Here is a 16,669-nt window from a genome sequence, read left to right on the forward strand (position 1 = left end):
AATATATGCACATGTTGGATTTGCGTATATAGTATATAATTAAATAAATATTAATATTTTTATCGAGGGACGTAGGAATTAGGATGAGGAGTAAAAACAAAACCGTGCTTTGTCAGATAAGACGTTATATAATATCCAGTGGTCTGGTTAGTTAGCCAGACGAAGTAACGATGCAGCATCGTGATCTGAAATCGTATTGTAGATTGCCAACCCACGGATAGGTGCGCAAGATGTGAGTCACGGATGAATGCACCGACAAACGTACTGCCGAGCCGGCTAAAAGCAGCAAACTTTGTAGTCCTAGAGCTGGCGATCCAAGCGTCCAAATTTGATGCATCTGGTCTTTATCGTAAGCTATTGATGCACTAATTCCGAAAATACAAATTAAAATCTCGTCAGGGCAATGTAACTGCTCCAAAATAGCCGTTCAAGGCCGACTGTTCTGAAAAGTGAGAGCGCCGCAGCAGCATGACCACAACAATGACCAATTACGCCCAGCGATTGTTCAGAACAATGCCGATTCCCAGACTTTCACGACTATTTTGGGATGGTACCATTGCCTGGAAATATACTTTTATTGCGGAATCAGTGCGATTAGGACCATACATATCAAATTTTGACGCTTGGATCGCCAGCAATTGGACTATCAATTCTGCTGCTTTTAGCCGGCTCAGAGAGAGAGAGAGAGATGATATTCTTTTTCGCCCGCACCATCGAGATGCTTTGACGACGGAGTTGCGATACGGCCCCATGAGGTCATCTAGTCTGCGCCCCCGTTTTTTTCTCCTCCATGCTATCCGTGATTGCTGAGCGCCTAGCAGGATAGCTGCGGATACCAATTTTCGAGTCTTTGGTATGACCCGGCCGGGGATCGAACCCACGACCTACCGCTCGAGAAGCCGGACGTATAACCATTACACTATCTCGCCCAGCAGTTCGCTTCTCGGCGTATTCAATCGTGAGTCACGTGTTGCGAATCCATCCGTTGGTTAGCAATCTAATAATTGTATACAATGGCAGCCGAGGCCAGCATAGCGGTAAATATAAAAAACTTCGCCTGCAAGGGCGCAGTCAAGGGCTTCCGCGAATGGATCCATCAAATTCCTTGTCGACATTTAAAGAGAATGCATTATAAGTCAATTATTTTATGTTGTGCTTGTCAGGTCTCAATAGCAATTTAATGTAATTGAAATTGTAATTGAGCAGAATTTTTGTCAAATTACAATTACAATTACAATTACACAAAATAAAAATGCTTCAATTACAATTACATTACAATTACATTGAAAAATGTAATTAATTACATTCAATTACAATTACAAATTACAATTGATCCAACTCTGATCTCAATACTCGAAAGCTCATCTCTCACATCTCGAACTCGATTCAGATTCGAGTGTTGAAATCATTGTGTCCATCCCTAATGACTACCTTCATGCAATATCCTATACATACATGGGCGCGTGCAGTAAGGTAAAAAGTGATTCGTAAAGCAATTACCATTGCGAATAGACATAAGGTCAAATGTTCGCTCTCACGAACGCGTTCACAATAGACCTTCTACAAAAGTTAGTGTTCACACGAACTGGAAACTTTTAACACCATCCATATTTCTCACACATTGAGACGCCGATGGCGTGCAGGTTGTATATTATTACTACTCATACTATCGCTATCCTTCTTATCTTGAGTTACGCCTACTTCTACTTGAGTACTAAAATCAATACTTCTATCCTTCACTTCTATGACCCCCTCTCATGAGATTGATAGTGTACGCACATCTTTAGAAGTTGAGTCGAACATACAGCTCTATCCAAAAACAAGATACTGTATATGTATATTAAAGGATCATACATCAGGTTTATATTCAACAACTATCAATAAGGGAATCACATGTAGTCTACATGAGCGTCCCATTTATAAGAAATATTCACGTATATATGGAGAGATTCATGGCAAAATATGTCTGTCGCGTAGATTTATGTGTTAACGTGACGTCTGTCCTGTCCATTTATCCATCAATACAGTCGAACGAGGGATGGCCTGTCGATTATTTTGTCAGATCTTCTGTGAATAACCGTGACACTATCAGTATAATTCTGCATAAATGCCATCGCCTATGCGACACTTATAATTGAACAAATCGATTCTGAATCACCAACTGCACAGTACACGGCATCTACATTATACAGTGATCTGGCTGCAAATTTGAAAATTGTGGTAATACCATCTTATTTCGTCACCGATTTGACTGTTGAAGGTGCCGTTACAACTTTTATCACGAGAATCTCATATAGTTTACGGAATGCTAATTCAATAATGTGGGAGGGCAGTGATATAGTATCGAGTGAAGTAAATGATATCAGCGTATATATTCCTTAGCGCATTATACCGATAGGCCCATTTCGCATGATATCGAATTTCAAGGATCACAGAATGGTCTGGTCTCCCATTTAAATGTAATTAAAGACAAGTAAAACCTTCCGTCGGTAATATTCCCGCTATAAGTGCATCGGAAGAAATTGATATCTTCTCTAGCTCAAGATGAGATCTTGTTACAATTTACAAGGAAGACGAGAAACCCATCTTCAATCGCTGATGAATTTACGATTAATTCATCCTCCAAGTCCTAGATATTGTACGTAGAAGTAGACTGATATTATCAAGTAATTAGTAGAAAATTCTAGATATCAACATCTTCAATGTATGCAATTGAATAACATATTCATAGTGAAATTATTGCCCAATATTTCGTCAGAATCTCGTCTCGGGTAATCGTCAGCAACTACTTAAGGAGCATTGTACATCAACACATCCGAACACCATACTGATGGGGATTCATTTTATTGTGAATATATTATTCACTTGTATATCGCAGTTAAATACCTCCAAGAATATCTCCAAACATCAAAAATCTAGCAGAGCTCGTAACCACTATGATTCCACCAGTTCAATTGCTAAATCATACGCGTATATTTATGATCTTCCTAGCCTGAACTATGTGGTAAAGCAATTAATTTGTAGATTTGCTGTCCTACTGATTTTACCGCTGTGAATTCCAAGTCTGATATATATTTCCTCGCAATTCCTGATTCTCTTCTCTCTCAGCTGGTTGATAATGCCCGTGGGCAGTTTGTTTGTTCTTCGTTATTTAAATATGTTTACGCGCATTAACAATAGCAATTTGGAGTGATTTTCCAGAATACCCAAATTAATTATGGTAGAAACGCAATGTTTTTTTTCTACGTTTCTTTTCTGAATACGGTACGTAAGAATAAGGTCCATATTTACGAAATTCCCTTGATACTGTTCAATTATATTCTCCCGAACCTGATCAATTGTATCGCGAAATGAAGTCGGTAACACTTGGATAGCAAATTATGGACCTGGAATTTAACGAATGATGTGCTGTACTGTATTGCAATTACAGGGAGATGAAAGAGACGACGTACAGAGTCCGCAATTATGTGGGCGATGATCTTCAAGTGACCGTTAAAAGGCAATTATGCGTTATGGATTTTCTGGCGATGAAAAGTCAATCTGTAATCTGTATGCACGTGGAGTCAGTTTTATTACCGCTATTGGAATTTCTGTCATGATCACATTGCCATGGATGAATTAAAAACTGAACGTAATGAAGACTGCATAAAATTATATCGCCGAGTTGGAGTATATAGCCGATTTAATAACAATATTGAAATCATCGTTTTGTAGGTTTCAGTTTATCATACATATTCATGTTAGCTCATTTTGTGACCCCTGTTTACGTTAGGTTGGGAAATGCGAATGGAATCGTTGTTTTCAAATCGTTACCACCACATCGTTGACAATGTTTTGATCTTAAAGATGACCGACCTTCTGCTATGGCATACAATATCTGAATTGAACCAGACAACATATGATGCAATGAAGAGAGTTTATTGATTTTTAATCAGTAATATTTCCAAGATTTCAACGTGAATTAAGTTGATTACGACAACGCGCAGCGAATGGGCCTTGAGATTCAAAACTTGACCAACGACCGACCCTTTATTTGCCCCTTCTTCAGCTTCGCGAGCACATCCGGGACGTCTTCGAGAGACACGTAGTTCAAGTCAGGGGGTGTCAACTGCAACATAGTTAACGAGATTAATTTCTTACACATAAAACGTATGCTAAATCTGACATCGCTTACTTTCCGTGATTTAATCATTTGTAGTGAGTTAATCCGTGTGATGTAATGATGTTCATATCTAACTTTGACTTCATTGGGCAGTGTTGTAACCAAGTCACAAGTTTCCGAGTTACAAGTCAATTTGACTTTTATAGTTTTGACTCGAGTCATTTTCAATTCACCTACGAGTCAAGTCCGAGTCCGAGTCAAGAAGAAACGGGTCCAGTCCGAGTCTTGGTGTTTACTGTTCATTATCGAGTTCAAGTGGGTTCAACTCACGTCTGTAAAACTCCCGAGTGATAGAAGGCCTCGCATTCATAATATAATCCTTTTTCTCACTCTAAACGTGTTTGTTCAAACAGATAAAATACAGTTTGTGGGCATATTTTCCAATTATATCGGTCCTGATTTACGAGACTAGCCTTATAGAATGTGTCGAGTCTATGACTAGGTCCAGTCATGCGCAATTACTCGAGTACAGGTCTAGTCAATTACCACCGCGTCAAAGAAAAATCGAGTCGTGTCATGACTCGAGTCATTGCAACCCGGACTTTGAGATTATTGGACAATGTATGTATGTCGCAATGACGCTTGAACTAGTGAGTAATACACGAATGAATTAGTATACTAATCGAAATCTCATAAAAGTAATTGCGCACCTTTTTCGTAGCAACGAGCTCGATCAACTCCTTGAGCTGCTCCAAAGACCCGACGTACACACCAAAAATCTTTTGCAAGCTAAGAGCAAATATCGGCAGGGGAACCGACATCGCTCCCCCAAATAAACCGACCAGAGCCATAGCGCCGCCCTGAAAGAAATCATCAGCGATGCGTACTGGTGACGCGGTATGATTAAAGAGTAGATTGCTATTTAAATTATCTCACTGAATATGAAAGCATTACGTTTTAACCAGTCCAGAAGACATGTGGCGGTGTATAGTGGGACGTGATTCAGGTTAGCCCTCTGGTTTACCGGACCACGACCTGACATATCGATCTCGACTTCAGACACATGACACCTTTTTCTTTTGTCACTCGTCCTTTTATATTATCTTCTCTTACTTTTCAGTCATTGTGCGTGCCTCCTTTGTTACATAGCCTAGGCCCAGGTGGGTGTCTGATTCCGAAGACTACTCCACTCGACACCTTCTTATGTTTCATTGAATCGCAATCTTATGGTGTATTGAAATGATGAAATTATTAGCAATAAATTGAATTGAATTGAATTCTACAAAGCAGAGTTGGAAAACTAGAATTGGAATTACTAAATTCGAAAAAAAATACTAGGAAATTTACTTGAATTCTGAATTACAACTAAAATCAAGTTCAGTCCATAGCAAATCCGCGTTCATTCTTATAAGTATGGGGATGGAAAATGTTGCACTTTTCGAAAGTAAGTGTACTGGATATGTTACCTTGCCAAGTAACATATCCAGTACACTCTGAGCGTAGCACTCCTCACATTTTGTCGCCCATGGCGCAGAGCCATAAACGCCAAGTGGCTGCTACGCCACTGCTTGATATACGGGTGCAGCTGTGTGAATACACTCATGTTACACGGAACTAGAACCCACCTCAGACTTACACCACGGTATAAATCAAACACAACATTTAATCCAAATGATGCTTGTAGGGGTGGGCCTACTTAGCAGAGATGAGCGGATTTGGAATTTCTATGTCCTAATCCAATCCAAATCCGAACCTTCAAATCCAAATCCAAATCCTAATCCATAACTTTTTCATATTGAAGTCCATGTCCAATCCTAATCCGATTCCAACTGGAAATTCAGAAAAAATGCTAATTTATGGAAGGGAGGGATTGGAAATTTTTCTTTCACTACCAACGATCCCCTCGATTCAAGATAACTTAGTAACCATGAGTAAATTAATAGCTGATTTAAATAAAGTTTGTCGCCTCTCGCCACACGACAAATCAATTTCCCAGAAAATCCGTAAATCCAATCTAAATCCTAATCCGTTCAAAAAAATCTCTTATCCAAATCCAATCCAAATCCGAAAATTTTTCACAAATAGTTTTTTTATAAATCCTAATCCTAATCCATGCTCATCTCTGCTACTTAGGGACGTAGTAATGTATTCACGTAGGTATACGTAAGGATTTCTAACCGCGATATAATTCTTAGATAGGTTCTGCTTCCGTTTGCCTGTACACCTTTTTGGGTGGAAATCTACTCTGTTTTCGCTAATAGTATATATAATCCATCCTGTCTGTATGCGTCTCCAGAAATTTACTTTTGTCAAATATTGAAGACTGCGACCGGTGCTCTCGGTGGAGTTTACAAAATCAATGATAGCGTTGATTTCTCCGTCGACTGCTTTTGACTTCGTCAATCCGATCAATTCCTGTTCGGAAAGTTTGCTGTCCCAGAATACAGTATCATCAGCGCCATGCTCGCTAGCCATTCTTAGCTTTCCATCCTGTGTCAAAATTGAAGTATTCAAGCTGTTGACTGAGAATAATATCGATGCCTGATGCATACGTTGATATCCGCAATAATGATTTTAACTCCATCAGGCAAAGTTGCTCTGGCAGTTTGTAAGCACCACAGCCCCAAACCACCTGCTCCGATGATCAAGAGCGTAGCTCTTCCTGAAAATATGTGTTTTATAGACAGTTTGTTACAGTACAGATCTTGACCCATATATCGAACTACCGCCAGGTGTCGTTAGATAATAAAGTCTGATTGCTTCTGTAATACTGAATAGAGGATAATGGCTTGTGGTGTGGCTATCATGAGGCTAAGAGCAGTCTATCAGTTTTATTAATATTTTCATCATTTCCAAAACACCACAAAACTGCGATACAATGAAAAGATAGGAAAGTGTCGAAACGACTTGGAGTAGTCTTGGGAATCGGACACCCACCTTGGCCTAGCCGAAGTAAAGAAGGGGCATGCACATCGCACGCTGAATGAAAAGTAAAGCAGATAATATAAAAGGCAAGCGTGCACCACAATAGCAGATGACACCACATCATTTGGGTTAAAGTTAAGGCTATATTTAGGGTTATGTTGGGTTAGGATGTAGATAGGGTTAGGGCAGTGGTTCATAGCCTTTACTAAACCGCGGAACAGTGGTCTGCAAGTTTTCGCGGGATCCTAAGTTTTCGCTGAGCCATAAAAACAATAATCAACTGCAATACACATCTGACCTCTATCGAATCCCTGAGACTGGCTCTTTAAACACCTGTTTTGGGCAAGGGTAAATTTTGTGGGTAGGATTGCGATTAGAGTTAGTTTTTGGGTTGTATTGTCACACAGGCCTACTACGATGTCGCATGCTGAAATGTCGAGCAACCATGCTGATATCGATAAATACTGTTCGAGCCACAAGTTTCAATTCTGGATGGTCTCGTATATAAAAGTATAATAGAAACCTATAAGTCAAGTCGCGCTGACATATAGGCCTATAAAACTCTCCCGTCCTAGTTTACGGATCGTTCAACTTTGATTACTGCGACTATTGCGTCACAAACTATACTACAAACTGAACTATGGTAGTTGTGCCACGGAAGATTTTTAAAATTACAAATGAGCCACGACTAAAGGTTAATATCTATGGCAAAGCGCATTGTGCAATTGTAAATATACCGTACATCAAAGTGGCTTCTACGATGGTCACTGCTGGTCACTCTAAAAGTGTTCAGAAATATTTAATACCAATTGGAATCTGTTTGTCTCCATTTTACAGTAGCCGAATTGAACATTTTATATGGACCGACATAATCGCTGGTTTACTATTATTTGCATCTATTGTATTTTGCGCTGAGTCCGTTACTGTAAAGTTAACGTTATGTTTGTGTACCTTTGAGGTTTAGGAAATATTCTATTGTCGGTTTAACTTTTTGAACCGCGTTGTACCCGGTCACTCCAGAACAACAAAGCATGCAGGCCACGTCCATTCGCAAACAGTCGGGTAATTTGATGACGATATCCCTCCTTTTAATCGGGACGTACTCAGAGAATCTGTAGAAGGAATTGTCCAATTGATACAGTATTGTAAATACAATCCTTAAACACTCTATAGATAGATACCCTCCATCTCTTCCGCAACCCATTGGCTGAGACATGGGGCACATAGCACCATCTCCTTTATTGCAGTATTCGCAGTTGTCGCAGCCAGTCCAAGGATAGATGGCAACTTTATCTCCAACCTTCAATCTATCGTCGTCTGTAGACACAAACATAAATATATGGGGTTATAAATCCTACGTGCATACCTTCCTATGTTGGCGTTCTTACTATGTCATACCAACAAGAAACACATTTAATGCAATGCATCTAACTATTTTTTCTGGAGAAGATTTTCCACCGGGATATATCATATTCCTGACAGGACATCGGAGATAATGTTCACAATGTGGTGTTATGCTCCTTATTCAATTGCGATAAATCCATTCTTCTGTATTGTGGATTAAACTTTCGTTCAGCCACGGTAAAAGGAATCCTGATCCATATACTGTATGTTACTCAATATACGGAATGATAGCCTCACGGATAGTAGCCTATAATTGGCCAATCTCACCAGTGGGTGCTCTTGCTTTGAAGCTGCTGTGAAGTGACTAGTACAGTGGTTCTCAACCGCCGGTCCGCGGACCGGTGCCGGTCCGCGACGACATTTTTGCCGGTCCGCGAGGTAAATTAGGATTTTATACCTAAATTTCAAGATGCAACGTGCTAATGGCTTTACCACTCATCAAATTGTAAACTGATTCAGTACCGCTTGAGGTAACATTAGGCCTAGAAACATGTTCGATTTGACTTGAAGTTCGAGATCGCTGGTGACAACATATACGAGCGGACTCGTTAAACCGCTTACTTTGCACGATCATTCGTTTTCGACTCATACATTTTGTGGATGACAAGGTATCTATGTTGCCTGCTGTTTTACTCTCGACATAGCAATTTTACCTGACTCAGCAGACACACTACAGTAAAATCACATGAATACCATCATGGACATATTTAATTACGAAAAAAACTAGAAATGTCACTCTCTAGGACAGGGGTGGCCAACCTGCGGCCGTAGCAGAAAATTTGTGAGGCCGTCGATACGTACTTCAATAAGAACGTGTTGGCGGCCGTCGACAAGAAAATTGAATTTACGAATTGACTCCCGATTAAACCCGCGATTCAATGCGATTTCATTTTTCGATTTCAATATCATAGCGCCCTTTGCAATCTGAACCCCACAGTACAGATGTGAACATCAGAGGAAAATGGGTGCGATCAGAGGAAAATGGTGCACCCTAACAACTTAGAATCGTGTGCTCCTGACGAAAGAAATTTGTTTCTGTCGCGTTTGGGCGATTTTAATATCTTTTCACTTTGACCGACAATCCTGATGGGAGGTCCACTTTGACCGACAATCCTGATGGGAGGTCAAGTAATAACAGCAAAAAAGTGACTGTAATAGCAATTGGCCTACCAGAAGATGCATCATCATTTATAATTTGCCATACATTTTTGAAAACACTCTCTCCATCAACTCTACTGTTGAATCTGATTACATGGGCTGAAAACGGATAAATATTCGATGGTAATATGTAGAACTGCTAAAATTGGACGAAATGCATTGGTGAATCTGAAAAAAAAAATGTCGAGCCCACTAATTTGTTCATAACATGACCAGATTGACCACTCGCGATTTCAGCACGTATAGTAAGCCGGTATGAAAAACTAAATTAATCCGGAGTTCAACGGAAATGGACATGAACACTGCATGGTGGGCAGTTAACATGAGTATTTGGCGTCCAGTTACCTCACTACGGATATGTCCAGGTATGAGGCCGTAGGCTACATAAGTAATGTAAATGCGGCCACGATTAGCAAAAAGGTTGTCCGCCCCTGCTCCAGTACAATACTTGCAAAAAACGTTTGCATACCTTGTATTTCGGGTTTATTTCAATCTTAGAAGGTCCGCCGGTCCGCCATATATTTTTTGAAATTTTACCGGTCCGCGAGGTCAAAAAGGTTGAGAACCACTGGACTAGTACATGGTGAATTTGCAGTGGTTTAAGCTACTGCAAAGGACAATAAATCTTAGGCAATCGTACGATTAAGTATCCGAATTATACCACCGGTGGTTCGCGCGCCACAGTTTGAGTACCACTGCGCTAGCGAGAAAAACTTTTACAGTGTACCAACATATAAATGTCGCAGGCACGCCGGGAATCTATATTTCAACATGTCCGATGTATCTTACCGACCGACGAATCGATAGAGTGCACTACGCCCGCAATCTCATGTCCGAAAACAGCCGGGAACGTGAAACCGGGTAGCGACGACACTGGCAAGACTTGACCGCCTCCGAGTAGAAGCTCGTCGTCCGCCATGTGTACATCTGAATGACATATCCCGCAAAACGTTGTCTGTGGAAAACGAACCCGTTAAATGCAGAAGAGATCAAAGCAGCTAGCGTTGATGCTCAAGTAAAAGTAGAAAAAATGCCATGAATATTGACTCAATTACAAGTACAAGTAGCAATTTTAAAGACATGTCAACACTATACTTCGAGAAGTGGTATCAAAAGAAGATGTAAAATATACTCAGGTATTCCAAAAGGTAGATTTGATGGAGGGGTTACTTGCTTTTAGAATTTAATGTAGATGTGCCTTTGGAACGTAACCAATGTATCTATAACCAGATGCGATTGTCGATAATATGTCTATATCCAGTTACCATAATACAGGGTCCCTATCGGCCGGTTTATGCGATAATTTCGCTTGTTAAACTGATGCGAGCGTATCCCAAGACTACTTTTTACTTTACTAAATACAAAGTGTAAAAAGTAAGTAGTTTTAAAGAGACATTTTCGCGTACAGAACTTTAATATACATTTAAGTAGTATATTCATTGCATAAATATATTGAAATACGGGAATATATTTATGCAATGAATATAATACTTGATTGTAAGTAGCTTTGTGTGAAATACTGTTAAATAGAAATGGCAGTACTCTAAAAACATACCAACTCGAAGGAGTACTACAAGTAGGCAAAGCTACTTGAGTACTCCAAAAAGTAGAAGTACTTCGTTTCTGAATACCTCTTGTTAAACGGGTTAAGCATAGTTCACCTTTACAACCAAGCCGCCAGCCGGGGGATCAGGCACTTTGTCGTACGATTTAATGACCATCTTCTCTTTAGGTGCGGGTATCTCGGCTCGCTTCATTCTTGTGGTATTAAACAAGACTAAATAACAATCTGCTCGAATATCTGAGCACTTCCAAGGTTAGTTTCTCCGGAAAAGCATACCCAATGCTAATGCAATACCTTGCTATACACTTACACACCACTTGGGCAAGATTGTATTGTGATATAGATGTCCGGTCGTGTATATATCTATATACACTCTTAGTGACGAATGTGTGTATTCACATCATTGTAGCATCCTTTTGGGTCTGAAGACACACCCTATTCCCTAAAAGTGTACGTACTGTACACAGTACATGGCACGCATAACATAACGAGCGTATCGCGTATCCAATTCATTTTTTTAACAGCCGATATTAATGCAAACTCCTCATTTAAATTATATTGTTATTTTATTATATGCTCAATGATCTAGCAATGAAAGGGAATAAAAGCGACCAAATACGTAATTTCCGATGCCCTTTCGTAGCAGTACCGGCAGGTATAATATTTGATTATCTTATTGGCGAATATTTGTGAGTACGGTCTACAATCTTACTTCGGTTGGTAATCATAGAGGGCTACTTTATAACATAATTATTTGCTCTTTTCACTTTCATATCAACTGTGGAAAGAATCTGATTACCTCCAAACATGTACGTACGATACCAACCTTAAAGACGTTTCCCCCGTCAATATCATGTAATGTCAGTTTGGCAATTATATAAAATGTCTCCGTTCATGACTTGCGTGGTTATTATGCATTTATTTCACGGTCGACGAAGTAAGTGAACTCTCTCTCTCTCTCTCTCCATCTCTCTCTCTCTTTCTTTCTCTCTCTCCCTCTCTCCATATCTCTCTTTTCCTTACACCATACATTCCAGTGAAGAATAAAAGCAGTTTGAAGATTTCATGTAAGCATGAGCCCTCTTTCCCCAGTGAGCACCCGATTGTAATGCATAATTACATGTACTTCGCGATAGGTGGGAACGTCGGTACGTGATTTTATAATCAAGATGGACGATTATTCGTTACGGCCGCTGCAGTCTAGGCACTCGATATCTTCGTTGGAAGTCCGTAGATTTACAGACAGACCAATTCCTCATTTGCATTCGAAATGGTGTCGATATTATTATCTCAATCTCTCCCACTATTCCGCAAAGTCGGATAGTAGAAGTCTTAAGACTTTATGACCAAGTATAAGAATACTTTTTCTGCTGGTATTATGCTTCATATCTTCGTTTAACCAACGGAGGCGCGTTTCGTGCGGTTGTAGCCTTGCGTTGAAATCTTGACTACAGATTTACGACATATATAGTTCAATTCTAAACGCTATTGCGGTATCAACCAGACTGAGTAACTTTATTGAATGAAGCGAATTTACTAGTCACACAAAAGCGGACAATGCATACGTTAAAATACAGAGAATGCGATGGATCCATGTGTACTTATCACAAAATCACTGTGTTTTGTATGACGCGTTGGTAACTCGAACCCGTTCAGTATGGGAATCAACGCAACTAACATATTTTCAATAAAAATCTCAGTTTTAATAATTTATCAGTGAAAGACATCGCCTTGAGAATAGCTAATGGCTTCTGCACACAACCGCAAACATCATATTGAATCGGTGGGGGTCTGGCGTGCACAGTCGAGTCGAATTCACCGTACTTAGAGTGTACACCAAGGGCAGGCAACATCTGCCCGCGGGCCAGATTCGGCCCGCGACGGGATTTTGTCCGGCCCGCGGACAGTTTCCTGTCTTACATGATAATGTGGCCCGCGGTCCGCGGCTCCAGCCTACCGAGATTCCCCGCTACTTCTTAAACGTCAAATTTTAGTGACTGTATGTTATTACATACGTGTGTGCGCAGCGTGCGAGAGTCGAGCTTACGCGTAAGTTCGTCGTAGCGAGAAGACTTGCATTATCGGCATTTACGATGTACTCAACCCTAATGAAGTGATATCTTGGTACATTTGGGGTACCGGGCTTATCGAATGCCCGGAAATCTTCATTATGGATTGCACCGTGTGTTAATTGATCAGAGAGAAGCAGACACGGCGGCGGCTGTATGACAATGCTGTTCTCAAATCCACATTGTTTTCGTCATTATCGACGAGAAATGGCTTTGAAATGACATTGCTGTCGTTAAAATACCTTCACTAAATACGATTTATTCCTTGTATATGTGGATAAATGGGCGAATAATGCATAGATTCAGCATTCCGGCCCGCCAAGTACCTAATTTTCCTATATCCGTCCCGCCGACTGGAGAAGTTGCCCGCCCCTGCTGTATACTGTACAAATTCAAAAAGGTTTCGCAACTCACTCATCATAATTGAATGAAAAGTACTGCAATCATTTGTCTACTTGAGATATCGTGTATAGACGAAGATCTAGCTATATTAAGGTAGATGCGAACATTCTGTTGGTTCCCATGCTGTGTAGGCGAACCTCGACATTTCAAAGGTCCGTAATACGTATTTGCTAAGGTACTCTGGACGGTTCTACGCTGTGAAAACTTTTGTGCAAAGCATGATTTTACAGTAGCTTATTATAACATCCTTGATCAAAATTCACTGAATTGAACTTCCCATAACTATCTACATGACGATGGCTGTAAAGACAGGAACATGAACACCAGACTAAGATATAAAATAAATAAATATACAATTAAACAAGATGTGATGAACACCTGGTGGTGTCACACAGTGCTTATGCGCTTATTACTGATGTAATGAGAGTGAAGTATTTCTGTCTAACCTGTGAATGTATTGGTGGGGTATATCCAGTGGTAAGATTCGAGCTTTATTGTCAACCGATTTTATCACAAAACTTCAATTTTCCAACCGGCTCCGAGACAAAAAGGGACATACCGAAACCAGTAAGCTAACCGGCTTAATTGTTCGAGAAGGTTCGACAGAACCGGTGATAACCGACTGAATCCAACCATTGGTCACATCTGTGCTTGGAAATATATGAGATATCTTATCGATGCTGATTGTAGCCGAATTGTAATAAAAACCTATATGCTTTCCTCAAACGGTCACCAGTCACTACAATATTCGCAAACTATGTAGTATTCGCGGAGTCCCGAATATACATTGCAACAAAAATTCCAAAGTCAAACTTCTCAAATTCCGACTCCGTCGGCCGCATTTGACGCAGTCGCTGTTTCGGACTGCGCAATACTTGCAATAAACACTATGCAAACAACCAGGAAATACGCACTTTTTTCACTTCCGGAAGACTCATTTTGTAGTGTCCACAATAAAGAGTCGCGAGTCGATACCGCGAATTGATCAGGATGATCTGAGATCTGCAGCAGTTCCTGATTCCGCGATACCACTGAATGGGTAAAAGGTGTTATCTCATTTCGAGATCGCCATCTGCATGTTGGATAAGATGCAATGCATAATACCACAAAGGCATATCTCAAGGCTGCCATCATGCTTGATGCCAGATTTCAGTTTCTAGCATGCAGCCGGAAAAGCTGTTTGGGCATGTTTTCGTACTGTACGAAATGAATCACCGCCTTCTCCGACACTGCATGTGAAAACCTTGTGCCAAAATGATGTGTTCCTTCGTTTCATATATATCTCGCACCCTATATAGGGTTACATTTAAAACAAAAATCAATTTTAAACAAACATGTTTAAAACAAGGCCCTTGCTTAAAACATTTTTAACACTAGAACTACCGGAACTTCGAACTACCTAGAACTACCTTGTGGCTTATTTGACGCATGATGAATTTTCTTCGATTAACTGCATTCACCGGACCTAAAAATTAGCACAAATCTCAACAAACGGCATCAGAAACCATTGTTTATAGCACTTGCAATATTTTACATACACCTCGGTGCAACACTTATATAACAAATCGCCGTTTTTTAGCGTAACATATAAGTGTTGTTTTCTGGTGCGCATTTGGTATTTGATCGGGCTCTTTAAAAATTTGGAGTAAATTCCAGATCCGTTCTAGCCACATCATCATTCTTGGTTATCGCTGAAATATCATAAAGCTTTTCAGATAAGATTTGCATAATGCAATCTCGCAACTAATCCTCGATTTGCATATTTTTATAGTAGCGGCAATTTGGCAAGTAGAAGATCATTCACATTCTAAGAAAACATGCACGGACCAACGTCAACTTGTTGGTACCCTCATAGAATACTGCCTTGCAACCTGGCCAATAATATCCCCCTGATTTTGTTTCGTTATAACATTTAACCGACACTTGTTTCTTGTTTGTGTTGTTTCCGAGGGAAATAGTTACCTCCGGTTGGAGTGAACTCAATATATATGTGTACAACTTCGATCTCTACACTGGCATCTCGCCGTTACGCTTAACAACAAGATGATAGCTTTGAAAAGTGTGGCTACATGAAGCTGCCTGTGTTCCTTCTGGTCCTGTCCTGGGTAGCTTCAAGCGACTTTTGACAATAGTGTCAACTGAGACTTCGTTTGCTTCTCCAAGCGTATACAGCCACATTCACGTAACATTGTTTCAAGATGGATTACATCAGACTCTTCACATTACTATGCTTGACAAATGTATAGATTATGGAAAAGATGTCCTGTCCTATCCTTGCCTAAATATGAGACGCCCTTGTACAGATACTTGCTAGCAGCAGCGTCCACCATCTGACATTTTACCCCAATTATTTGCTGGCATCACGACCATGTAATGAACGAAAACAATATTATTTTTGTCGAGTCCACACCTTTTTTTACTCCTGATGTCAATAGAAAGCTCATGACTCCCATAAACCTGTTCCTCGAGAGGGCCTGACTAAACATAATGGATCCATGCCCTCAGTCCTCATATGCATTCAATTTACTAAATTCAGCTCCCTCTCCCTCCAAAGATCCATCTCGTAGACCGGAGAAAAGGCCCTTTGCCCTTGTACAACCCTAGTATATTAGTATGGACAATACAGATGTCGGCATGGTCTAATGGTACACTTCAAATGTCATGTCCTGTAACACGCTTAGCTTCAGAAATATAATATTACAAAGCTTTGGTGACTCGGAACGAGGAAGATCCAGGGCCTTCTATTACAAGGGATGTTGTTGCTAACACAGTTAGACCAAGTCGATATTACAAAGTTCTGTTGTTACAAACGGCTTTTCTGCGTTTATCAGATACATAACCACTTTCAAGAATATGAAACTGCGATGCCTGAAGGTAGAAAGACTGTCATGCGTCAAAAAAGTCACTCCGTAGTTCTAGGTAATTCTGTGTATAACTTTTTTATTCGTACTAGATGAGTAATGAAAATCATAGGTAAGGTGGCCTCATAAAATAAATAAAAGTAGAGAAGTTTCAGCCGAAGAGCGTAAGATTTGACTGAATGCC

At 40.2% G+C, this 16,669-nt stretch overlaps 1 protein-coding gene across 1 annotated transcript; it reads right to left on the reverse strand.

The window, feature by feature from the left end:
* Window positions 1-3,897: 3,897 nt before the first annotated feature.
* Window positions 3,898-11,727, reverse strand: LOC145444403 (6-hydroxyhexanoate dehydrogenase-like). Its single transcript, XM_080322390.1, has 8 exons — window positions 11,251-11,727; window positions 10,379-10,544; window positions 8,209-8,344; window positions 7,979-8,139; window positions 6,655-6,764; window positions 6,407-6,592; window positions 4,813-4,962; window positions 3,898-4,108 (listed from the first exon to the last, which is right to left on the reverse strand). Exons 1-8 carry the CDS (start codon window positions 11,344-11,346, stop codon window positions 4,004-4,006), a joined length of 1,110 nt encoding a protein of 369 aa, XP_080178516.1. The 5' UTR covers window positions 11,347-11,727; the 3' UTR covers window positions 3,898-4,003.
* Between the last annotated feature and the right edge of the window lie 4,942 nt (window positions 11,728-16,669).

This window comes from Botryllus schlosseri, chromosome 8 (genome assembly GCF_051294905.1).
Source record: "Botryllus schlosseri isolate E-star chromosome 8, Bs_hap1, whole genome shotgun sequence".
In the NCBI taxonomy this organism is placed as follows: domain Eukaryota; kingdom Metazoa; phylum Chordata; class Ascidiacea; order Stolidobranchia; family Styelidae; genus Botryllus; species Botryllus schlosseri.

Bases quoted from the DNA above. Each gene is read 5' to 3' on its own strand.
- LOC145444403 (XM_080322390.1), bottom strand. From the start codon at position 11,346: ATGAAGCGAGCCGAGATACCCGCACCTAAAGAGAAGATGGTCATTAAA. The intron at 6,765-7,978 runs GTACACAAACAT...ACATATTTTCAG, and splicing joins ATATTTCCTAAACCTCAAAG to GAAGAGCTACGCTCTTGATC. The intron at 4,109-4,812 runs GTGCGCAATTAC...ACTATGTTGCAG, and splicing joins AGCTCGTTGCTACGAAAAAG to TTGACACCCCCTGACTTGAA.